Raw genomic sequence first — 26,816 nt, 5'->3', positions numbered from 1 at the left:
TGTCAAACTTTACGGAAAAATTCGTGAATTTCACAACATAGTTGTTTTGTCTATATTGAGACGCAACTTTCACCATGTGGTGGTTGAATTAAAATAGACTTTGTACCTAAATTGAAACCAAATACACAGTTCTCTTCATGTGCCAAAATTTGTCATAGCAATTTATGTTTCGAGAAAAAGATCACAGCATATCTACGGAGTGAACGATGAAGAGTGGGGCGTAGCGTACATCCGTCCGGACGCACAAACGGATTGACAGATATCCTGATGCAAGTATCGATGGACAAAGACGGACGGACTCACGGACAGACCGACTCACAGAAGCCTGGACGGACAGATGCACAGACAAACGGACGAAAGCACAAACGTACGGACGAACGATTCGCCCCACGAATCATCATTTTGTCTGTTTATATGCTGTTAAAGCCACTAACACTATGTATTGTGACTCATAAAGTAGCTACATAATAATAGTACGACTACAGAGGACGGAATCACCCACGTCTACAAAAACTTTGCCCCTAAAGGATTTTTGAAGTTCCGAGTTCCCTTTTGCCATTTGGGTCAGCGTAACTCCTTCCCGATGCAGCGTAGGCTGTTCAGTGGCTGTGCGTGTTGTGTTCCCAGATAAATATGCTGCCCAGTCTTAAATTTTGGCTGCAACACATGCTTGAATACCGTGCAGTATATATATCATTAAAGTGTTTTTGTGCTACAAAAAAAACTAACAATAGGCATCACATAACAAAAATACCTTTAACACCTGAAGTATTTAGCGAAGTTAAACGCCAAAGAAAGGCGATAGCAATACAACTATGAATAACAAGTATATTTTGAAAGTTATACATGAGTAAAACAATCTGAATAAATTGTGCTCGAAAGTTAGCAGGTATGTTCAAACAAGCGTTTGCACTGTTCAAGTAGGCAGTTCGACCACACACACAAACGAAAGGTCTGTCCAGCTTCCGTGCTCGATCCGCTACACAAACACGTCTGTCGGCAGCGTCACGCTACGTTACGGGTGAACGAAAATACCGGTGAAGACGAATTTATTGAAATTGAATGTATTAGCAAATAGGCAAACTTCGCGAGGCACACCTAACGCGAAGCAATATGCTGTGTTGTCACATGATGCATCAACCCGAGTTATCCCGATAGTGTTACCGCACAAAACGAAAAAGGAACGAAAAAAATGACATGGACACCACGCCCTTGTTTTCCGTTCTCGGTCTTTTTGTCCAATATGAAAAAAATAGAGTAAATGACCTACCAACTTGCCCAAGCATATGTGTCTTAGATAAGGTTGATGCTTAGAGCTAACAAGCACCGTCCACACACATGTATTATAAAGTAAACTAAAATTGACGTGCCTCACGAGCGAGCCCCGTTAAACACGGCTGCCAACAAAGGGCACCGCAAAAACTTGTTGAATTTCTTCGCTGAACCTCAGCGGTGCACGCTCACTCTGCTTTGTACTCCAAACAATCTAAACAAAAAAACAAAAAAACTTTCCCACAATCACACTTCGCCATCATCCCCGTGAAACAGTTCGGACAAATATTCTCGCTAAGTAAACAAATGCTGATTTGTCATGAACTAGTCGAAAACAAAATTGTTTGAAGGCGTTATTCTCGTGCTCACGCAGTTAACGAAGCGCTGAACGGAACAACAAGAGAGCGGTACTGAATATTTCACTTCGAGTGCTCCACAATATGAATCCGCAGGTATAGTCTTTGGATGGTGCGCCTTCGCAATAACCAGCACTGACAGAGCACACAGGTCGAGCATAGAGCGCAGGCACATTTCAAACTAAACACCGACGAATAAACTCTACCAATCGACAAGCCACGTGCACCACAAGCACACACACGGGAGGGATTTTCACCAGCGCACGCAGTGCCATGTAAGACGATGCCGGCCCCCTTTCGCGCTCTGCGCCCGCGCACTCGGCAATCCCGGGCAACCTATAGGTTGTCTAGGCGATGAGACTTCATGGCGTCGGTGCGCTCTCAGACCGGCTAGATGCAGTTTAACGCTAGCTCCAGCCCTCTACTGATAGCGCGGGCGCTGCTTTTTTTAATTTTTTTTTGCGGCAGTGATCTGTTGCGTTATACTCGTTCTTTAACAGTGCGATTCAATCGCAGCGGACATTGTGACGGTGTAGTGCGGCCAGCACGAGCTACTAGTCAGAACGTGCATTTGTAATATTCAGGAGCAATATTTAGTGCACCTTCACCGACCCAATGTTGTGGATACTGGTAAAAAAGCTAAGCCGATGCTTTTTGCTTAGCTCTATGGGTCTTTAGGGACTGCACATTCAGGGTCACACAGGCGATATTTTATCAGCTCTTTCATTTCGGTAAAGACATTGAAGCATTGCATGCATCGGCCGTCACACTATTCGAAGAGAACATATTGCCACGGGCGTACTGCTAAAAAGACTAAGACGACAGCGCATACGTGCATCTGCAGGCTTTTATGCAGCAAGCAATAACAAGAAAGAAGAGGAACGCTCTGGCACGCAGTGAATAAAAATACTGACCTGCTGCTACTTTCTCAACCTGTTAAATACTACTTTTGCCTTCACGTTGCGGCAATACACTTGAACTTCGCTCGCAGTCCTTAGAACAATACCGTGGCTGAAAATATTTCATCAATGTTGTTTTCTCACTACCTACAAAGTGAAGGCTTTGACCGAAGCAGGTCTGCCGGGGAAGCAAGGCTGCATCAAGGTCACAGAAGTGTTTTTTATTCTGCATTTTTCTTTATGATCAATGTCCTCTTCCTAATTTCCATGATGCACTTTCAAGGACACATGAAGAGGAACACTCACTACTGTAATTAAATGAAACGTGCCTGCTAAAAATACATGACGTCAATGTTCGTTTTTAAGGGGCCTGGTGGCCTGTTGACAATGTGGTTATGGCTAAACAACTGTGCTGTTGTCTTTTTTTTGCAGGTGGTGGACGTTTTATCTCCAGCTATAAAAGCTTCGATCTTATGGGGAACGGGGGGGGGGGGGGGAGTGTTCCATGCATGGCTACACCAATGTGCGCCACAATACTTTGTCCAGGCAAATCAGTGCACATTGTGTGTTCACTAATCACGCAAATGACACAGATGAAGGAAACATATACTGGAGAACTGGCCCTTACTCTATTGGACAAGCGGCGTTCCTATTGTATCTTCCGTCTTATAGGAGTTTGCATGCTTTATTGATGAAAACTGCGTTTGTCGCATTACTTCCTGCTTCGATTCATTACTAGAGCCGCAAGTAGATAGAAGTAGGAGCCTTGCTGGTATCAAGACGGTTAATGTTTACTAACAGTAGAAGCAAAACTGCCCGAAAATGTCGTGCATTTGTAGCCTTGTAGGCGCGTGTGCTCACACTTGGGCGCACGTTAAAGAACCAAAGGTGGTCGAAACTTCCGGAGCCCTCTACTACAGCGTCTCTAATAATCATATGTTGGTTTTGGGATCTTAAACCCCACATATCAATCAAACGTTTGTAGCCTTGTTCCTAACATCCCAAATATAAGGATGTAAATGGGGTGTTTTGAGAGTGCTTCTTTCACGAACACCGCAATTTTTTTTAAATGGAGTGTTATAAGGGTGTTCATATAGGTGATTTTAATGCTAACACCCGTTTCACACCTTTTAGGGTGTAAAAGTTTTTACAGTGTATGTAACTTCCGCACAGTCTGTAAATACAAGTTCTTCTCAGCCTACTAGAACTTCACCAGCATTTATGCTTCATGTTCAAGCGACCAGCAAGTCAATCCCCGCTATTTGGATAGCGGCAGCACATTTCATCTCCCACTTTGATATACCACCTCGAGTGGTGCGTCTCATACGCCGAGTGGTGAGAGTCGGTTTCCACAACAACGAAAAGAAGCTGGATTTTACGTCGTCTTGGAGCTTAGCAACGTCGTTTGTCATTTTCCAACACCCACAAAATAATACAAGGCAAAATAATAAAAATAATTCGGGATTTACTTGTTTGGCAGCAGCGACGAAGCGTAGATATACAAGAAGGTAACAAAATGCTGATGATTGATATGTGAGGTTTGAAGTCCCAAAAACACCATATGATTATGAAAGATGCCCTATTGGACGGCTCCAAAAATCTCGACCACCAAGGTTCCTTTAACGTGCACCGAAATATGAGCATACGAACCTACAGCATTTTTGCCTCCATCGGAAATGCAGCCGCCACAGCCGGGATTCGATTTAATGACCTGTGGGTCTGCAGCCGACTACCTTAGCCACTAGACCGCCGCTGTGGTGTGTCACGAAATGCCTGATATATATAGAACACTAACCGGTGTAAGAGTGCCCGAAAGTATAGCCTGCGCACACAGCTATCGCCGCACTGCTAAGTGAAAGCTGTGACGACGACGTAGCTCCTCTTGTAGTGCGCACAACGTGACGTTGATCCTTGATACATTACACAGCCGATGCCGACAAAGACGCCTTCTGGTATCATACACTCTATTGCTACGGAGAAGCGGTGTACTCTTTGGACGATTCAATACGGCCGCTTCAAATTCTCTGTGATAAGACTGTCAGAGAGTTTAGCACGTGCACGCAGCTCTGCGGCGAGAGTTGCTTTCCCATTCTTGGCTTTAATTAACTAGCATGCATCCCTCTGCGTCTTTGTTTTGGGGAGTACACGAAAACTCACAAATTGTGTTCTCTTAACGAGACAAGGGCCGAGCAGAATGATTGTTGTGATCCCAGGCACACCTCGAAAATCGTTCTTTTTAGCCTGATGCAAATAAAGGTAACCAATTCTAGTGCGTACGAATCCACAAGTACACCGTTATACTTACCGAATGGTTTAACTCCGATTCCGGACGTAAAATATTTGTGTATCCATCAACGCTCAAACAAAGTTTCAACAACATGACGTTGAAGGCTGAGTTCTTTCGCATAATACAGTTTTATCAGTCAAGCATATTGGTTCCCCAACGTTCTAGAAAAGTTCATTCATATCAAATATCGCTCGAATGCGTACGGCACTGCAGCATCGAGGTGTAAACAGATCTGTATTCTAGAAAAATGAGTTGCCTCGGATTTGAAAGCAAGCGCACCTCACTGACAACGGCATAGGCGAGTCACGTGATGTCATTTACTATGTCACCGCGACAACAGCGCCAGTCTCACCAGTCGTCATCCTCACTCCTGATTTGAAGTCAACTAATGTAAAGAAAAAGGAATGCAAGTGGTGCCATTCACAGTCAAATCAACACCTGAGAGTTTTTTTTTTATGCATAAACAAGTTGGTAACAGCCTGCCGCTGCCGCTTTCGCAGAGTGGTGGCCCCCGTGAACAGCCTCAACTAACTCATGTCGCGCAACAGCTGTTTATAACATCCCTAGAAGCGGCAAACTGACAGCTAAAATCTATAAAACTAAATGTATAGGAGTGCACTTGCTTAAAGAATATCACAAATTGGGCTAGTTAGAACATAAACATGATGATCAGCGCAAATAGGAAAGACAAAAAAAACAAGAACGCAGTATAGATGACACAAGTGCTATTTAACAACTGAAAGTTTAATAGAGAAAACGTAGCCTATATTGTTACGGGGGTGAGAGAATGAATAAAATAAATATATTTACAAAATATACAGGGAGCGTCAGAGGCAGCTGCAGCCAAGATGGAAGAACAGCAGCAACAACACGAGCACGGTCGCTTTCATCATCTTCGTCGTCTATGATGCTCTTTCGTTGGCGATGTCGTGTAACATATAACCCCCCGCTGCTGGCAGCGCCGTCTCGGCGCCTAAAGGAGAGTAGGGTCATATGCGGATATATACGGTTTGAGCGGGTCACGTGTACGACGTCAGTAGCGGGTGCGGACAACGACTGACTGTCCAACGGAGCAATCTCGTATGTGACATCGGTAAGCCGGCGTAAAATCTTGTAAGGCCCCGAGTAGCAAGACAGGAGCTTCGAAGAGAGGCCAACGTGGCGGCATGGTGTCCAGAGGAGGACCAATGAACCTCGAGAGTAGGAAACTACTCTGTGATGGCTATCGTCGCGGGCCTTCTGAGAGAGCTGCGAGCCAAGAAGACGTTCCCGTGCGATTTGGCGGGCCACTTGAGCTCGAGCTGTGGCATCCCGGGCGTACTCTGTAACCGTTTGCGTTGTTGATGGGAGAAGAGTCTCGAAGGGTAGCGCTGGATGATGGCCGAACAATAAATAGAAGGGGGAGAAGCCAGCGGTGTCGTGACGTGACGAATTGAACGCGAATGTCACATAAGGCAAAATACTATCCCAATCAAGGTGATCTTTGGAAACGTACATGGAGAGCATCGTTGTCAACGTTTGATTTAGGCGCTCGGTAAGACCATTTGTTTGTGGGTGATAGGCCATAGGGAGCTTGTGACGCGTCGAACACGAGCGAAGGATGTCACTTACTACTTTTGAAAGAAATGAGCGACCACGATCAGTGAGCAGCTGTCGAGGAGCGCCATGGTGAAGAATTACGTCATGAAGCAAGAAGCCCGCGACGTCAGTGGCACAGCTTGTCGGTAGCGCTCGTGTGATAGCGTATCTTGTGGCGTAATCAGTGGCCACGGCTATCCACTTGTTTCCAGTGAGAGAAGTTGGAAATGGTCCAACGAGATCAAGACCGACGCGGTAGAAGGGAACGGTGGGTATGTCTATTGGTTCGAGCGGACCAGCTGGTGGCAAGGTGGAATGTTTGGAGCGCTGGCAGGACTCACATGCAGCAACGTATCGGCGCACAGAACGATAATGGCCTGGCCAGAAGAATCTACGCCGCACGCGATCGTACGTGCACGTAACCCCGAGATGTCCCGTGGTTGGGGCGTCGTGAAGCTGTTCAAGTACAGCAGAACGGAGTGTCGCAGGAACTACGAGTAGTAGCTCTGGTCCTTCGGCGCTGGTGTTGCGTCGGTAAAGAATGTCATCGCGTAGAACGAACAAGTGTAGCGACGGGTCCACGTGGGGCAAGCGTAGACTCTGCATGATAGACCGCAAGTGGACATCGCAGAGCTGTTCCTTGCGCATCTCGGTGAAAGCCAACATGGCGAAGACACAAGGGTCAGAATCATGTGCTGAAAGGTCAGGTGGGTCCACGGGGTGACGGGATAGACAGTCGGCATCCTGGTGCATTAGGCCAGATTTGTATGCCACGTCGAAGCTGTATTCTTGTAGTTTCAAGGCCCAACGGCCAAGTGGTCCCGTTGGATCTTTAAGGGACGACAGTCAGCACCAGGCATGGTGATCTGTAATTACCAAAAAGGTGCGGCCAAACAAGTACTGTCGAAATTTTCCGACTGCCCAGACTAGTGCGAGGCACTCATGCTCTGTAATGGAAAACTTGCTCTCCGAAGGAGAAAGGAGGCGACTGGCATAAGCAATGACGCGATCTTGTCTTCCTTGCCACTGGGCGAGAACAGCACCAATTCCATGTCCGCTGGCATCGGTACGAACTTCACTATGGGCTGACGGGTCGAAATGGATCAAGATGGGTGGGGAAGTAAGTAATGTTGTAAGGGTGCTGAAGGCAATTGCTTGGTCAGTACCCCAATAAAAAGGCATGTCCTTCTTCAGTAGCTCCGTAAGTGGTCGGGCAATGTCAGCAAAATTCTTCACGAAACGTCGAAAGTAAGAACAAAGGCCGATGAAACTCCGTACATCTTTCGCGGAACGTGGTTGGGGAAAATCTTTGACAACTCGAATTTTGTCAGGATCAGGTTGCACGCCTCAAGCAGTGACAAGGTGGCCGAGCACAGCGATTTCCCGACGGTCAAAGCGACATTTGGAAGAGTTGAGCTGAAGTTCTGCTTTCCGGAAAACCTCAAGAACCGCCGTTAGGCGGCTAAGGTGGCTTTCGAATGTAGGTGAAAGTACGATGACGTCATCGAGATAGCACAGGCACGTGGTCCATTTGTATCCACGCAGGAGAGAGTCCACCATTCTTTCAAATGTAGCTGGCGCATTACACAATCCGAATGGCATAACCTTGAACTGGAAAAGTCCATCCGGTGTGATGAATGCGGTTTTCTCACGGTCTCGATGATCGACAGAAATCTGCCAGTATCCTGATCGCAAGTCGATAGATGAAAAATAGGCTGACCCATGTAGGCAGTCGAGAGCATCGTCAATCTGCGGCAGTGGATACACGTCCTTACGTGTTACTTTGTTTAAGTGACGGTAGTCTACGCAGAAGCGCCAGCTGCCATCCTTCTCCTTGACTAGCACGACCGGCGATGCCCATGGACTGCAGGAAGGTTCGATGACGTCTTTTGTGAGCATTTTTTCAACTTCGTGCTGGATAACTTGTCGCTCAGCATTAGACACGCGATAAGGACGTCGTCGGATGGGGCTGGCGTCTCCAGTGTTAATCCTATGAGTTACAAAGGATGTCTGACGCAAAGGGCGGTCATCAAAATCAAAGATGTCGCGGTAGGATTTCAGCAGTTGCCGGATCTCAGCTGTCTGTGCTGGAAGAAGGTCCGGAGCGATCATCTTGTCGATGGTGGCATCCGCTGCGCTCTTCGAGGATGAAAACGGAGCAGAGGATGAAGAAGATTCGGCAACGAACGCCGATATGGCAGCATCTATAGAAAAAAGTTTTGCCAAAGTCATACCATCTGGGATAACTTGAGTGCACCAGCTGAAGTTTAGGATCGGAAGAGATGCTGTATTTCTCGTGACTGTCAAAAGTGTGTGAGGCACGGCAACATTTTTGGCCAGCAGAACGTCGGCAATAGGTGTCTACTTGTAGTCACCATCGGGAACAGGAGGGACAGATCTCAGGTTCACGTAAGTAACGGCTTGAGGTGCTAGGCGAACGTGATCTGCAGAACACAGACAGGGTTGAGCTGGTGTTGGGTTGTCATGGTAACACAGTAAATCAAGTTGAAGCATGCCGGTTCCATAATCAATAAGGGTAGAGTGGGCGGATAAAAAGTCCATGCCGAGGATAAGTTCATGGGAACATTTCTCGGGCTCAGCAAATAGCACTGTCGTGGAGCGATCAGCCACACTTATGCGCGCTGAGCACATTCCAAGCACGGGAAACGTGCCACCATCGGCAACCTGGATGAGTGGCACTGTGGGTGGCATTGAAACTTTTCTAAGGCAGCAACGAAGTTCTGAATTCATCGCTGATATGTGAGCCCCTGTGTCCACCAGTGCAACGACGGGTGTGTCATCTACTTCAACGTCAATAAGGTTTTGTCGAGTCGGCAGCATGGTCAGGGGATTTGGCGGGCAAGTGGTCGATGCAGCCTCACCTCCGGGAGCTGCATAATCTAGTTTTCCCGTGGCAGGTGGTCAGTCGGCGACGTTGGTCGACGAAATTGGGGCGAGCGAGACGATGGGCGATGGGAGAGCAGTGAACGGGACTGGTGAGCATGCGGAGATGGAGAGCGACGACGATATGGCGGCACAGAAGGAACGTCTTCACTGGTGGCCTGAGCTGACTCCCGGTAAGTTTGAAAGCGTCCATGATCCCTCTCTAGCCGATGGGGGTACCCAGAGGATGCCTGATGCCAATACCACCGGGTGGTACAATGGCGGGCCACATGTCCAATACGGTGGCAGTTAAAACAAATCGGGCGATCGTCAGCAGTCCTTTACTCGGCTGGATTGCAAGGGCGCGCCGGAAGGTTTTGGCTTTGGGCATACGAAACATGGGGTCGACGACGGTTGATTGGCTAAGAGGGAGCTGTAGTGCACTCGGAGGCCAGTCCAGCATTAGAAAGCTCTTGTCGCACAATGGCATGTACCAGTGGCACTATCTGAGGGCTAGAGTCACAGGCATGGGAGCACGTGGACGCAGGAGACAGAGCTTCAAGTTCACGTCTGATGATCTTGGTCACGTGCTCTGCAGTTAACGGCGTCTGTAGCGCAGGCCTGTCTTCGCACGACCAGGTGGCTGCTGTGTTTGGTAGTCGGGTGAAATTATGGGCGATACGTCGACTTTTTGCGGCGTCAAAACGCTGGCACTCCTTGATGATGGCATCGACCGTGTTGCAGTCCTTGCATATGAGAAGATTGAATGCATCATCTGCAACGCCTTTCAATATGTGAGCTACTTTTTCGGTTTCTTCCATACCGTTGTCCGCTTTTCGGCAAAGGGCAAGCACGTCCTGTATGTAAGTCACGTAGGACTCTGGTAGCGTTTGCGCACGAGATGCCAACACCTTCTTGGTCGCTGCCTTTCTACCCACAGACTTACCGAAAAGGGCGCGCATCTTTTCTTTGCACGCATCCCAGCTTCCAATTTCATCTTCGTGGTTCTCGAACCACACTTCTGCTGTTCCTTTCAAGTAGAACAGGATATTAGCTAACATAAAAGTTTCATCCCAGCGGTAATTCTTACTTGTACGTTCGTACAACGGCAACCATTCGTCGATGTCGACATCATCCGTGCCACAGAACGTACCAGCATCATTTAGCTGTGGAAGGACAACAGTTGTTGTAGTCGCCTCGGCGGGAGCCGGTCCCTGGTTTGCCATGGTGGAAAAATCCAAGCGTCGGCCACTGCGGAGCTCCGTTATATCGTGTTGTACCCCGCACCTCCACCAAATGTTACGGGAGTGAGAGAATGAATGAAACAAATATATTTACAAAATATACAGGGAGAGTCAAGAGGCAGCTGTAGTCAAGATGGAAGAACAGCAGCAACAACGACACGAGCACGGTCGCTTTCATCATCTTCGTCGTCTATGATGCTCTTTCGTTGCCGATGTCGTGTAACAATATGAACAAAAGGGTAAGCACTAACAAAAGCTCATCTTCCCCCCCCCCAAGTATTTAATCGCGTGTTGATATTAATCATCAGCAACTGTGAACGCAATAGAAGGCGCACTTGCTACGAGGCTGACTCCCTCAGCGAGAAGAGATAGACGCGGGCCTACCCTGCTAATTCTGTCGTCCACTCGTTTTTTAAAGACGATAGTGTTTCTTGGGGACCTTCGACGCAAAAATTTTGGTCTGTCTGTCTGTCTGTCTGTCTGTCTTTCTGTCTGTCTGTCTGTCTGTCTGTCTGTATGTCTGTCTGTCTGTCTGTCTGTCTGTACATTTCTCTGTTTGTCTATTCTTACCAGCACCGGGTACTTGAAACGGCGGACCCCATCCGCAGCGCCCACCAATGTTGCTCAAGGTTCTGTGTTCATGCTTGTGTAATTGTCAATAAAAAAGCAGTTATTGTGCATGCCTGGGCACCACAACAACACGTTTATATTCTGAATGTGCCTCTTTTACTAGAAAAGGCATAAATAAGTAATTTTAAGGACCGTGGTTCTTATAACGTTGCGCAGACCATGCAACGCTTGCACAAAACGGCGAGTGTTTCCAACGCTTTAATAAGATGAGATGGTGGTGGCACCTACCCGTCGCCTCTCGTTCTACTCCTTATCACCTCTGAGATGGGCGCTCCCACACCCGTCTGAAAGCCGCGCGCTTTGTTTTCCAAGAAAACTGCCAGATGGCGCCTATGTCTCACGTGAGACGTGGCTTCATGCGTTCGTTCGCCTCCTCTGCACGCTCGAGGCACTCTAACGCAGCGCCTCGAGTATACCATTTACCAATTTTCTTGCGCAGGACATCAAATATATGTTTTGTTCACTCTCTCCACACGCAAAACTATCGTCTTTCGACGACATTTGCTGATTAACTTGCAGATACGTGGTCATTTTTTGCTACTGAACTTTCTGCGTATCGTTAAGCCACGTCACATAATTTCACTGATGATGAAAGTGCATTTTTGGAGAAAAAAAAATTTGATGACAATCGAGCTTCTCTCTTAGGAGTACAACGTGATAGCGTATTCGGGCCCAGTGCGCATCGCCTTATCGATCACTAGAGCAGCTTCAGTTCTCAGTGCATGCCTCAACCTACGCGTCAGGAAACTGAAGATACGTACTAACATTTAGTCCTCACATTTACGCCTTGGTGAGTAACCGTTAGTCTTACAGTTCACCCCAAAGGACTAACATGAAGTCCTCACATTTGCACCTTATAGAGCAACTGTTAATCCTCACAATTACACCTTACCGGGCAACCGTTAGTCCTCACAGTTGCACCTTGCCGGACGAACGGTTGATCCACTCAAATACTCCAATCGGATGAACGTTTTGCCCCCAGTTCAAGCATTGTTTTTTGTTTATTTTCCGCCAGGCCTAATACCTTTTTTCGCCTGTTTTTCTGCGCAGTGAGCAGCAAATTCCACAGAAAAGAACACGCGAAAAAGTAGTTAGCCACCTATATGTAACTGCTTTCACAGTCATGGCAACAACGAAAGACAAAAGTGAGATATGGAAATCGTTTATTTTTCTACATACACATGAAGTTTCCCCATTCTGTTAAGTAAATTCATAATGAAGTGTACAAGTCCAGTCTCATTGCCAAATCTTGTTCACTCCTTGGGGAGCTCCTCCGACGGAAGCGATAGATGACACGCATTGCAGACGCCAGCGCACGCAACCTTCTGCCTACTGTGTTCCCACGGCTGCACGTAAAATAATATAGTAAAAATAGTTAGGTACACGTCACAGAAGATGAGGATGCACGCATATGACAAGTACGTGCACGTTAATATAAAAACAAGCGTTAAAATATGACACACAAATAAGTTTACCTTCACATCTCGCACAGTCCTTCTGAAGCTGCTCTGACAAAAGAGATAGATGGCGGGCATCGCAGACGCCAGCGCATCGTCTTCAGCATGGTGTGGGCCCACAGCTGCACAATAGGTATGTAAAATAGTGAGTCACACGTGGCAGAGGATGATTACAAATGCATATGAGAAATACGTGCAATGTGAAATGAAAACGTACGTGAAATACGACATGCTAATAATTTCACCATGATGTCACATATCGTCAAAGATTCATTTCGATCCCCGTAGCACAACAGTTTAAGAGCAGCGGCCGCAGTCACAACTCCGCGAGCCACCGTGCCGCTTACAAGTCGGCGAGTCCTAAGCGAGCGACGTCGTTCAGCTCGAGCAAGCGAACGCGAGACCAAACACGGCAATGCACGCGGAGTATCTGCCGCTAGCGAACTTCGAACAGGAGAGCGAGCGTACGCTTGGCCGCAGCCACGAACAGCGCCGAGCTGGTTTGGAGCTAGCGCCGAAGAAATCGACGGTACTGTGGTCATTTTCCACAAACTCGAGCGAGTGCAGCACGCAAACGTGAGTCCGCCGCCGCGGCCATCGGACTGGGCCGAGCTGCTTGCGACCGACTGGCGGGAGAACCAATTGTAATGACGACCAATTTTCAGTGAGTTCCGACTCTAGCGAAAGCCCCGCTAGCCCGTGCTGGTGCACTTACAGCGCGGCATACTACAACCAAGCTCTTTACGAGAACCCACAACGTGTTTTCGACGACACCCAACACAGCGACGAGGTCTCAGCCGAATATCGTCAGCACGGAGCTCATCGCGGCGCCGAAGACAGGCGAGCACTCGATGGGCGAGCGTACTGGAGGCCGACGGCAATGGCGGCCAATTTCCGGGCAGTCGCAAAGCACAGGCAAACTGCAGACTCCGAAGCTGACGTTCACGATGCATTTCGTGCGTGTGATATACAACACGGCCGAGCCCGTTGCCGGCAAGCGCGATCCGTATCGGACACGCGACAAGTAGAGTAGAAAAAAAGAATGATTACCTACTTGCCTTAGAATCCAGCACTGTTTTCTGCCCTGAGTCGGACTGAAGTATATATCCGACAGGCCTGTTCTTCTCGGCCGCCATATTGGCCTTCCCAACTGTAGCTGTCGTGTATTGGTCGTGACTCTCTTGAAGCCAGAGATATACAGCGCGGCGTGGTGACCTGTCGAGGCTTGCTCCAGACTTCATTGGTGCAGCGAAACGCTAAAGCAGCAGCCCACGCTCATCCAGGCGTACACACAAGCACCACGTCGTAATTCTTAGATTGTCGAATCCAGGCGGCCGTGGTCGAGCACCCCGAGCGCGACGTTACGCAACCGCCGCCGGCAAAATATGGGAAAAGACAGCCAGCAGAACAGGAGAAGGACATGTGTTCTGTGGAGAAGGAGGGTGTCACCTTGGCAACGCTTTTCGCGCTGCCTGCAATGCCTGGGCGGTTCATCTCTAGCGGAGAGTAAGTGGTTTCGCGCCACACGCTTCCCTCTGTGGTTACTCTTCAACGGTCTATCCGTTCATCGCGCGGGCCTATTGGGCTCTGTTACTCCTTTTTCGGGTAATTTTGCCTTAGAGTGCTGCGTGGACGCTTTACCCTTTTCGCTCTGCTGCGGCGAGGGCCAACAGAAAAACGTTTCTCCTTGGCCCACGCGGTCTTGTTACGTCGTCATATCGTGCAGCTGAGACACTTTTGGAAAGGTAATGTGGGTGCTCGCCCATCTTGGATAGAATTTACTCACAAAACACGGCATCTTAAGGTATAATTTTAAAAGCAGTCATTCAACTTGGTCAGAAACATCTAAGAACACAAACTTTAGTGCGTGTGTCAGCAATACTGGCAATGAAGCACGATCGCGTGCTCCTATGTTTCAGTTTAACGGAAGCAATCACCATCTCTCAGCCTGCGCGCTTTGTTATCATTTCACTCCGTCGCAAACAAACATAAAAATACGTGGCTCAGGGACAACGCTCGAGATCCAATTTGAGCAGTTCTTTATTTAGAATACTTCGATACAGAATGCTCGATGGAGCACACGATGTTAGTTTAAGTTATGTTTTCTGAGATGTTTATTCATGCTTTTTTCACAGAACCTTTGTACTCTTCTACTCCACTCATGGTCTTTTCTGTTTCCTAAGGAATAAAGCATACTGTTTCAAACAGAAAGAAACACGTTTTACATAACAAGAGAGGGCAATCTCGGAAACTACGCAAAAACAGTATATAAATTAATAGTCACATCATTGTCTTTGCAAACACGTAAAGCCTAAAGCGGAACGATACTTTTCCATGAGTGTGGCTGACATTCAGCTGATTCCAAGATATAAACATCACTTAAAAATTGTAGTAATTAATGTTCAAAAAACTGCTGTAGGAACATGAAACGGCAACGTGAAATCTTTAGCTGATAAGCTCACGTACTTTAATAATAGTGCAAATACCATTCAAAGGCCATATAGGTTATACAGTTTGATGAGTGCGTCACAATAAGGTTAATGAATGGCTAGGTCACCTATTTAGTTGTATAATTCAGTCATCGCATGGTGACTTTTACCTTAATTGCGTATTATTACGGATTGTAGCTGCTGTTCTCAATTAAGTTATTGAAATAAAATCGAAAGCATTTCAAGGTGGTGCTTCTTCATTGTACATTATATGCAGCGCTTACGTGAAGACGCTACGGAAAACAGGAGTTCGTGTCCTTTACCCATTAACATAGTAGTTTTTTGGGAGCACTGCATGAAATAACCTAAATTACTGAAGCCGTTTCATGTAATGCGAGATAAATTTGCGTGTTACGCGCAACTCACATTCAATGCTTTCGTTAAAATCTAAATATTTTGCGAAAAAAACTTTAAAATGTCCACACTGATTAAAATAAAAACCACTTTGTACTGGAGTATAATGCACCAAATGAAACGACGGCCGCGTCAGAGTGAAGTGACCGGACATCCCAATTCAGGAAGAACATGCCCCCGTTTTGCAGTTGGCACATCACTGTCTCGCCAACGTGCTTGTGTCACTATATCGACTGAAAGATGACTAACAGCCACAGTCAGATGTAGCCTGGCCACCACATCCTTTTTTAATGGCTATTATCTGGTATCGCCCTGTTCCTTTCTACCTTCTTACCTTCTTATTTCTTTATTTTTTCTCTGTTATCTTTTTGCCTCTCGATTTTCTTCTATATATAGTAGCGCAGTTTGTTTCTCTTAAATACTCACCTAGCTATACCTGAATGGCCGATTGGATGCAACCGCCGTCTCGTAGCCGTAGATACCTGGGTTCGAATTTCATATCTAAGTTTTATAAAGCGTTTTATTTATTCTCCTGATCTCTTTGTGTTAAATTCCAGCTTCTTCTTTCTCCTCTTTCTCAATCTCTTTATTTTCTCCACCTGGTAGAGCAGAGTTCTCACTTAAGACTCGCCTCCCTGCTTGATCTTTGTCTCAGCTGTCCCCGTTTTACTGGGCTTCACTTTTTCTCATATCAACCCTACGGTTTACGATCACCGCTCATATAGACCGATGAACTGTTGTGGTGCGTGCTTGTGGGCATACTGTGTCATTTGCTATTTTTCTTTTTCTTTAGAGGAACTTGCTTATGAGGTTGCTTATGATCGCGTCCTGTCAGGTGGCGCTGGCGTGTACACCAGTTTTGCTAGTCTACACTTCTGAGGCCGCCACTCAAGGTCGCCGCTCGCTCGCTCACTGGAGTCCGGGCCGACCGGTTGTGCCCTCGCGATCTTCGATGTCAGCGCAGCTCTGGCTGACTGGGCTGACCCTACGTCATCTCCTGACGCCGATTTCCGACGACAGCGTAGCTCTGACCTACTGGACTTGCCCTACGCCACCTCCTGACGTCTACAAGAGCTCTCGCAAGTGGTGCCCCGTCCTCGGACTCCTGTGACCGTGTTTCTATCTTTCCTATCTCTCCTATCTCCTCGATATGTCGTCGCTCTCTGGCCTAGCGCATCTATCTTTCTTTATACTTTTCCTTCTATCCTTTTAATCCTCCTCACCCCCATCCCCTGTGAGCTACTGTTGAGGTGTCGCACCGTGATGCAGACAGTTATTGGGCTCATTATTCTCTTCTTTTCCCTCTCTTAGAATCACTTAGCTGTGGTCGCCTCTTCGATTAGTCTAACAATGCTCACTAGATGGTACGCCACCATCCAAAATTTCGGTTTTCGATGGCTCACGCACACGGCTCCCACGGCTACGTCCACTTCGTACTCGAAGTGGGCGTAGTCGTGAGGAGTGCCCTCTCGAAGTGGACCTACACATCACGTGCCGGCTCGTTAAGAAGCCTTCTTACGGAAATGGTCTCGCCAAGAAGTGCCTGGTTCACCTCCAAGCAAGCCCCTCTAGTGTCGTTCACTTTCTGAATATAGTGGCGATTTTCTCTTTTTTCTCTCTCTCTTTCTGTTTCCCCCATTTCTTTCCCACGTGTATGGTAGAAACCCATTATGCTGGACTGGTGTTCCTCTTTACTTCTTCGTCTGGTAGTAGGGCTTGCTTTTTTTTTTTTTTGCCGCACACAGGGCCGATTTATCGCATATAACACGCGGACTTACTTCATGCCAAAAACAACTCAGCTGTTAGAAGAGAAATTTTCTGTCTCCACTTAGCACATTTTTTTTTTCAGCCGTCATTCCGGATTAATATCTCCCCCGCTCCTGCCCCCCACCCTTCTACATACCGCTTCAAAGCTTGCGGAATGGGGTCACTTTAGCTTAGAAGGAATTGGCGACTCCCCTCTAACCAGGCCGTGGTGTAATTTTTATGGTGATAACAATTATATGGACACTCTCAGTGGGCTCGCACCATTGCCGTCAAGTTCCAATCCTTAACATCCTCACATTGTATGTTTACACGTAAATGAAAGCGCATGACCACCTGGGATGACAGTGGCTAAGCAGAGATGAAAGGACATGGCCATCTTCATTGAACAAAGGTGCATTGGATCTAATCTACCCGTAGGCGAAGCATATTATGCATATCTTTTGGCGGACAAAAAAGTTATCTGCCCGTCTATCGTCGAGCGGAGCTTCATAACGCGGCGCAAAAGGAGCGACCACGGCTGCATTGGCCAAACGGCATTTGTAGACTCTAATCGCAGCGCGTGCACTCGTACTCGTGCTATCTTGAGAAACGTCCGCAGAGTGCTCGCATATTCTTGTACATGCCCTGCCGTCTACGTTTTCTTTACTATGAGACTATGACACTACAATTTATCATTATGACGCTGATTGCTTAGACCTTGCAGCAAAACTTTGATTTTTTATGTTAATGACAGACGACGTCACGAGATGGTGACCTTAGTAAATGTCATGACCAACTAGCAATGCTCTTTCCTCTTTTGATGCCGATTTCTCTATTTCAGCTTTCCCAGTTTAAGCAATATATCAGCTGTAATAGTGAGAAGCATAATCTTTTGTATACTCGCTATCGTGAAATAGCCCGCTTAGAGCAACGCCCGCGTGCCGCATTATTCGTTTTAAGAATTAACTCTGGCTATTCGATGCCTATGTCACAAGGTAGTGGAAGTCGAAATTCTGAAAAAGAAAGAAGAAAGACAGAAATTCTAACTACTGATACAACCTCGACAACCCCATGTACCCTAGGGCCCCTTCAACATAGCGGTATGCCTTCTCACATAATCTTGTAGCATCATGACTAAGTGGAGTCAAAATGCGCTGCGGCGGGGAAGTGGCGGTGGCCTATGTTAATAGAGCGGTATAGTTTTGCATATTTACAGCCCATTCCACCCCTAGTTGACCCGCTAAGTTGCAGTGGAACGACGGATGATTTTCTCGTTTTAGCTGTGCATTTCCCGTCGCGGTGCGGAACTCCCATAGTTGCAGTGCCCTCTGGCTAAGTTCAACCTTGTTAAACAAAGTGACAGACTGCACTGACACTTTTACTAAATAAAACAAATATGCATAACTCACTTGTTGCCCTTCTAAATAGGAATTATCAGTTATAACAACAAAACTTTAGTGGCACTTGAGTATAGTGATTATTGGGTTAGAGTGTATAAATAGGTAGCCGTTAGTACGCTGAAGGGCGCGTGGTTTGTCTGCCTAGCCGTCTTACGCCGCGTGCTGCGGAGGAACACTAAATATTTCCCGCTGCGGAGCGCACGGATATTGTACTTTTATTTGTGGCTTTTATTTATGTGAACAGATATCAATATATAAGGGACTTGGCAGTGACGCCGATGGCAAAAAGCAGCCGAGAGTGTCCATAAAATTGCTATCACAACGAACTCGTGTGCTCTACTAGGCGGTGGTGCTTTCTTTTGTACGGCTACGGCATTTAGGAACGTTGAAAAACTGTGTTTAAGAAACGTGCTCAGCAATTTCAAGGTACTCATCGCGATTATGTCTTCTTAATGTGTGCTTATATGCATTTTCATCCTGCGCGTTAATTGAGCTGTGATTTATGATTTTCGAACACTTTTTTTGTAATCGTAACCACGTCACGTGAGATCCATGAATTAATAATAACCCGGGTTTCTTAAGTGCCAAGTACTTGAAATACACTAAACAGTAGGTTACATTTATGAAATATTGTACAAAACTTCGAAGAAATAAACAATAAACTTTCAAAGCTCTTTAATCTTTCTTGTAGCATACGTAGCTAAAAGTAAGTCTGTAGCCACCTTTTAGAACGCGGCAAACTTGGTACAGCGATATTATCAGTGATATGCGTTAGTGCAGTGCACTCATATTTCTTCTGAGACGTTGGATATTGCCATCGTCTAGGATGAAGACGAAGACATGGAGAAGCAGTTAAGTTAGTTATTGAACTCTTGGGCTATACTTCACGGCAGGCGACTTTCAGCGCTCGTGGTCGTTTTCACAATACGGCCTTGTGATGCGGGTCCTTATCATCAAACAGTGACAAGGGCGGAGGCACACAAATTCAGCCTGATTTTGAGCTTCTATCTGCTAGAGCAGTGAAGCTCAGCATCTACGTTACAATTCCGCAATGAGACTGCCTACTTACCTTTCATACATGTGTTCATGCAGGCTGAGCACGTCAGAAACATTCTGCTTTTGTTCCAACAGAGAGGAAAATGAATGTCTTCGCAAGTGTTGGAATCTTCATTATAGGTCCACCTATGAACAAAACTGGCGCCCACGCAGTTCGTTCGTTCAAGTCGAAAAGTGCATCTATCATACCGCCCTGGAATCAGATTGCAACGGTTCTTAGGTTGTTTTGCATCACTGAAATAATGACTTGTGACTGCAACCATTCAGCGTCCAAAAAGTAAAAACAAATAGCTTGTGGCCCCAAATTTTTTAGTGCTTCGGTTATAACCTGCCAGCTTGTTGTAGTTAAGTTATTAGATGCAACGAGGCTGAGAGCCACGTGCATTCAGATACCAATTAATCACAGAAGGTTCTGTCGCTCCCGGAAATAATTCCTGAAGCTGGTTGGGGAGCGACCCTTTCTAGCTAATGCGTAGTCTGTCCTGCAAAAAAGAACGAGTGGCGTGTGTATCTATTACTTGCTTCCTGGTGAGCTGTGGCGTTTAGGAATACTACTTTAAGACGTTGGCTGAAAATGGGTTATAAATGCATGATAGGGGAAAGGACATGTTGCAGCATGAGACCTAAGAAACAGTGTCTTCCTGTCAAAAAAAAAAAGTTCTTCTCTGGAGACTTTTGACTTCTTTCGTATTTGAGGACCCATTTTACAGTGAACTGTAAAATAAATGTAACTTGTCAGAACAAACAAAAATATTTTGTGTTGCACTGCACTTCTGCAAATTAGTCACATATAATAATAGTATTTATTCTTAAGCAAACGAATGCGTTCGGATGCTTATTTCGCAGTAATTCGGTGACCCCAATAATTTCATCTGACAGACATAAACCACCAGATTCATAAAACACTAAATTTTGGCCGAAGATTTTGGCTTCATGTCACCTGTTTCTACAATCATCATTATTCATCATTAGTCATCACGTATTTAGCATGCATGTAGAGTAATTGTCGTCATTGTATATCTGCATTATTAGTAATGCATTTGAACTTCGACGAGTCAGTCAGCACCGCCAAAAACCAATACAGAGAGTTACAAACATGCCACAAATTCACACTCGTCGCAATGGTTGCTGGTAGCGCTGGCTGACAATCCCGCGTTGAACGCGTTATTCGAAGTTCACCGGTTTGATCGCTGCGCGTTACAAACTACCTTTTTGTCCACTTTTCTTTCTTCACATTTACATTACAATTACTTTAAGTAACACTACTTGTATACTTTCGTAGACATCATTGTCTGTTAATTCTTATTGACATTATGTGTAATAAAGCAACAGATTCCTAAAACTTACACTGATTTCGTTCAATATTAGCGAGCATTAGTTTAAATAAACTTGATGTCTTCAGGTTGTATGCGACAGAATAATATTGGTCAGCTGCCGGTTCGTAATGGGATCACGTGTTAGACACTCACTTTTATCGCTACTGGCAGCGCTTATTGACACTCCAACTTATAAATGCTCACGTATACCTCGTAAAGTGTGCAGGGGGATGAGGATCAGTAGTAAAGTATTGGAGGCGTTATTCGAGTATCACAGGTGGAGCCGTGTTGATGGCAAGTTATCATTTAGTCCACTTTTAATTCTTGAAACTCTCATTACCATTCCTTTCACCAACACCCTCTGGGTAGCCAGCGGGTCTGATACCTGGCTAACCTCTCTGCCCTTCCTTTCCTTTCCTTCTACTAACGTCCCCTGTACTTCGAATCATTTTAGGTTACTTTTCATGATTATTTCTTTTTCAAACAAATTGAACCCCAAAATATGTACTGGTTTAATTGTAAACTTATAAATACTGACCGGAACTTCAAGAAAACGTTGAAAAACAATAGGCTGTTGAAAGGGGACGTAGGTGTCGCTGTTGAGAAGGCTACTACGAAGTTGAAATGGCTGCATTCTTCTCCTTTTATATTCGGCAGGAAACGTACATTGCTTCGGTTCAATGTCACTCAATGACTGATCATCAGAATTCGTTTCCCATGCAATGAGCATAGTTGTATTTGTTCCTGTTTTGATGGTGCATGCAGTGTTGGCGCCTTACGGCATGCACAGAAAAAAAATTTCACACGGCTCGATACCACCGCAGCGGGCGGCTGCATGGTACCAGCATACGCAACCGCTTTTCGTGGCAAGAGAAGTGGTTACTCCTTTTCGAACACAAGAATTGCTAGTCCAACAGTTGCTTCATGGGCACCTGAAGTCATGACGTCGCCAAGACTAGCGCAGTTTGAATTCAAGGTCCACTGTGGTTTCCACTTTGACTTTCACTGGTGATTCCACCAGCACTCACCCTCATGGCCTCCTCGATTCTTTTTCAGAGATGACCTGCTTCCTACAGGTGCCCCTTTTCGGATTTGTTGTGGTTGAGATCTTGGGTACCAAATCGGTTTCTCTTGGTTTTTCTCGACTTCTGCATTAAAAAAAAGAATTGAATTTTGTTCATTGAGCCTTAATACGCAGAAAGGAATATCACCTCATGAGGTGCTCTATACATTGTGTCTGCTATAAAGCTGTTTTACGTGAAATGATTTCTGTGCATATACTCACTGATTCAATGTTAATATCCGAGAGATTTCACTACTAATCTTTTAAAGAGAGAGCTTTTAAATGTGAAACACATTTACAAAATTTAGTTGAGTTAAGCTTATCTATCTATCTATCTATCTATCTATCTATCTATCTATCTATCTATCTATCTATCTATCTATCTATCTATCTATCTATCTGTCTATCTATCTATCTATCTATCTATCTATCTATCTATCTATCTATCTGTGACTTCTCCGATCAATAAATATAAGGCCAACTTGTCAGGAATGGTATGGTGTAAGCGTCATGGCCATGATGTTTCTACGGCCGTTTCCGTTGCTTATTGGTGTGATGAGACATTTCTGCATGACCACGTGAATGACAGATGGAAATATGAAAATCATGACGTGCATGTAATGTACAACATGCTCAGCTGATGGTGAGCTGATGATCATTTTGCTAGCATTATGCGCACCAAAGTTGCTCCGGCGGTACGTGTTCGCGTGACGAACATAAATTACAAGTGGTACTATAGAATCCATGTCATGTCATGAGTAACATAATGACTTGCATATACCACGCTCATAGTACGCTTACAGCTGTTTTGATAGCTTGATGTACACCAAATGTGGAAGTGCGTGACGTGACCGTAAGACGTAGATCAATGACATTTAGGTTGAACCATGTTCATCCTAAGAGTGAACACTGCTGTACATATGTTTAGCGTGATATTGTAGTGTTTAGCTCAACAAAAAAATTACACCTCATTCATCATCCTTCCACCTGCTTCGCAAGACATTGATTTCAATAGTGCATACAATATGCCAATTTGTTTAATAATTAGCTGCCAGGGTGAAGCCATCCCGATGTAGAGGGCAGTATACCGGTGTAAAAGAGCTACGCAAGGGCATCTGGCGAAAGCAGGTGAACGCCTGTGTGATCGCTCTTGTACAGAACATTTGCGTTGCATAATATATAGTTTCTGGCAATATTACTGCCACTCGCGAGTATCATTACAACGCTATACGAAGTTTCTAGGATCACATCGCAGTAGAAAAAAAGTATTTGTACGATCATCCGATTTCGCGATTGGATGTAAGATTGTTAGAACTCATAATCATTATAGAGATACTTGCAGGATGAAGTCAAGCGCTAAACAACAGCTATGTCTCACCATAGCCGGCTATCATGCAGATTAGGAGACAGGCCAAGACTGGGTACAGAAGTAGCCGCATGGCCTCATCGGTCCTGTCCTATCCTCTTCGCTAAGCCATTAGAAGATTGAACAATTCAGTAAACTTCCTGCTCATATCCAACCACGCTTCATCCAAGTACGTTTCCATTGTCTGGTGAGACAATATACAGTGCACCTGCTCAGCCTATAGAGTGCTATCGTTACTGGTGAAGATATGAATTTGTATAAGCTTAGAACAATTCACAAACGAGCTGTCATAATGGTAGCTTTGTTTAGAAAGCAAAATATGTGAATATCTCTAACGATTCCCCATGAACCGATATTTTTTACACGACTTTCCTCTATTTGTCGTACGTGTCATTCACTTTTTAGCACCACTACTAGTGGCAAGGTTAAATCACAGCAGTCTTCAGAGGAAAAGAGGTAGTCTACGAATCTTTTGAAGAAATAGTCGTAGCTTGCTGAAGTAAGTTAATTCTTATCCACTAAATTTTTTCTCAAGTGCGCCAAAATCCATTGGCGTTTATTTTTCAAGCCAATTTTCTTCTGTCAGTATGCTTTCTTTCCGACTCCACTCTGTCATATGAAGATCATGGGTGATTCATGATTATCTTACCAACAGAGGCTTAGAATGAATATGTAAGAACAAGGCCTAAGTTTTATGTTCGTAGAGCTGGTGTTGAGCACATGCTTATTCAAAACCATTGGATGATTACATAATGTATAAGGCAAGACATCGATCATAATGGAGGCCGAGTGCAGGTCTACCTCTGAAAAACATGATATAGGGGTGTTTCGCCTTGCTGGCCCTATAAGGCGTCATTGAAGTTTTTCCTATGAATTGACTGCCTAGCGATAATAAACTCCCTTCATAGTCAGCGCCGTGTAGAAGTACTTCCTTCCATATTTTTGTGCCGTTTTGGCACGCTGTTTCATGCTCAGCATATACCAACTGGCCTGGCCTACCAACTGCCATTCTTCACCTTTCCTTTCAATACTCAAACACAATAGTGTAGCCTACCACCATGCGCATCATCTTCTCAATTGCAAGTGTAATGTAGGTTTTTGGTGCATGCCTGCAACTGATACAACTACACCCCAATTCCTTGTGCGAGTCAGCGATGGGCCCACTACGCGATCTCGACGCAACAATGAACCTACGCAGCTGCTCACTTTGTTCACCTCATTGCTTGTGAATATATTCTTTTAAAATATTTTCGTGCGCTTTGTATTGGAGGAGTCTAAAACACCCATTTTTTAAACAATGGGAATCGTTAGATTGTACGCTTGTGTCGCGCAAAAAACATTGATTGTTTTAAGCACACATCTTATGCGCCTCTTCATGCATTGATCGGTGTCATCATCATCGGCGCCACCAAAACATTGGACGTTGTTGAAAGATAGTGAATCCGAAGCGCAGGGAGTCTCTGTGTCACCATCCTCTATACCTCGTGCCGGCTTGCACTTGTTGTCACCCCGTAAAGCACGCCTCTTGCACCCGAGAACGAGAAAGTAGACGAACCGACAAGAAAAAGAAAATAAATTCTCTTCCTCCCCCCCCCCCCCTTTTTTTTGCAATACCCTAGTCTATCAGAACTTTAGGATAAGAATTCATTCACCACCAAAGATACTAAGTGCATGTTGCGTGGCTCTTAGCAGTGGTTGACCCAGATATCACTCAGAGGAAAGACCGAGTTACAAGAAAACGCATTTTCATTGGTCTGAGCCCTGGCAATGACGCCTTTGTAGCGGTCGCCATGCGCAAGGTGCGAGTACGCTATCGTTCCTCGTTCTTTTCTACGGTCGGAGCACTCGCAGGCCCTGAATGCTCCCACTAGGACGTTGTTCTGCGAAAGTTCACAACACAGACCTCCCGTGTAGATGGGTTAGAGCCGACTGAGCGCACTGATTTGTATTGACTCTGGGATTATGGGTGGGATAGTGTTCATTTAGAACCTCACACTTAGCAATGAAGTGGCCAGGAGGATTTCGGTATTTTTTAGTGTATTGGTATGCCAGATACAGTGCGTTTATGATTGCCTCATGAGCGTGGTTGCTTTTCTGAAAAAGTCATAAGACTGTCTAAGAATATGTCTTCTGTCTGTTCAGAGATATTACAGGTGGGCCTCTCGTTATTGATGATGTCCCGTGCGGTCCACTGCCGACAGATAAACCTGAGGTATGTCAAGGGAAGGATTCGAGTACCATGGTATTGAGTTATCAGTGTGAGTTCGAGGTTAAACCAAGGAAGCCGAGTGACCTGGAGCTCACTTTACGTGGATTCGATGGATGGATGGGTAGATGTGGAGAATATTGCTAGCTTTGAGGTGCATGACTCAACGTGCAGTGGGCCGGTTTCATGTAGGCACAGTTACGATAAGCTCGACCACTGCATTATGGGCCCTCTGGACAACCCACAGTTAAGCCCCAATTATGGGGCTCTTGATAGTGGCTAACAACTTGTCTTTGATGGTTTGCTCCAAGCCTCGTAACGTGGCGAACACCAGAGCATAGTGCTTATAGGCCAGCAGATGCATTGCCTGCAGGAGCGATTGCATTGCCTGCAGGAGCTATTGAAATAATTGGGGAATGATGGTGTACGAATAAGTGAGATCATATGCTGCGTTTGGAGGGAGTTAGCTGAGGAGAAAGTGCCGTAGAATTGCTCGCGAGTCTGTCCTGCCTGTGATTTATTGAGAGGTAGGCTCATACTGTGGGATGGCTTGCATTATAGCCAGAACTAGAACTGCTATTGCCACAATTGGAACGTTATGCTGATGTTTTTCAATTGTTTGACTACGAGAGTTATTAAATATTGTAACTTCTTTGCCTGCCGTAGAGTTGGCACTGACGTGGTATTAGGCTGCAATAACTTTTAGCTGTTCGAGGCAGGGTGTTTGCCGTTTTCCAGTATCTCTTTTAGTGTGCACAATATTTTGATATTAGTGTAACATAGATATGAAGAGGTGTATTCTATGACGAACCCGATGGTATCATTGGGAGTAAAGTGGTGGTTCTATGTCCCACAAGTTCTAGTAAGCCACGATCATAAGTGTTTCCAGGATTTCCCTTCGTAGAGGGGGGGGGGGTGAAAATTCTTCATAGTGTTCCCATCCCCTATATTTTCATTCAATGGGGAACTTGAATCAATCATGAATGGGGAAAAGTTAGGAACTTTTCTTTATTTGTTTATAGAAATCCAAGCAGTGGTTGTTAGACGATATAGATTACTTCTTGCATGATGATACCAAAATTTGAATTCCTACTTCGGCTTACTTTCAGCAAAACTCCTAGAGTTACTGTTACTCGTATATATACTTCATAGCTCATGGCTATGAGACCAAACAGTTTGTGCAAAGTTTATATATGTCTGAAATTAACAACATC

The 26,816-nt window shown here is 45.5% G+C and overlaps 1 protein-coding gene across 1 annotated transcript in view; it reads right to left on the bottom strand.

Moving 5' to 3' along the window:
* The window catches only part of LOC119167925 (uncharacterized), a 61,695-nt gene extending 38,132 nt beyond the window's left edge, over positions 1 to 23,563 (bottom strand). The window contains exons 1-2 of the mRNA XM_075865580.1: positions 23,409 to 23,563; positions 21,996 to 22,115 (exon numbers count right to left, since the gene is read on the bottom strand). Coding sequence (XP_075721695.1) covers positions 21,996 to 22,115; positions 23,409 to 23,469 — 181 coding nt within the window. The 5' untranslated portion in view covers positions 23,470 to 23,563. The remainder of the gene's footprint in view (positions 1 to 21,995; positions 22,116 to 23,408) is intronic.
* Positions 23,564 to 26,816: the final 3,253 nt, after the last annotated feature.

The sequence above is a fragment of the Rhipicephalus microplus genome, chromosome 6, assembly GCF_043290135.1.
Source record: "Rhipicephalus microplus isolate Deutch F79 chromosome 6, USDA_Rmic, whole genome shotgun sequence".
NCBI classification, from domain to species: Eukaryota; Metazoa; Arthropoda; class Arachnida; order Ixodida; family Ixodidae; genus Rhipicephalus; species Rhipicephalus microplus.
This window is presented reverse-complemented; position numbering and strand designations above follow the sequence as displayed.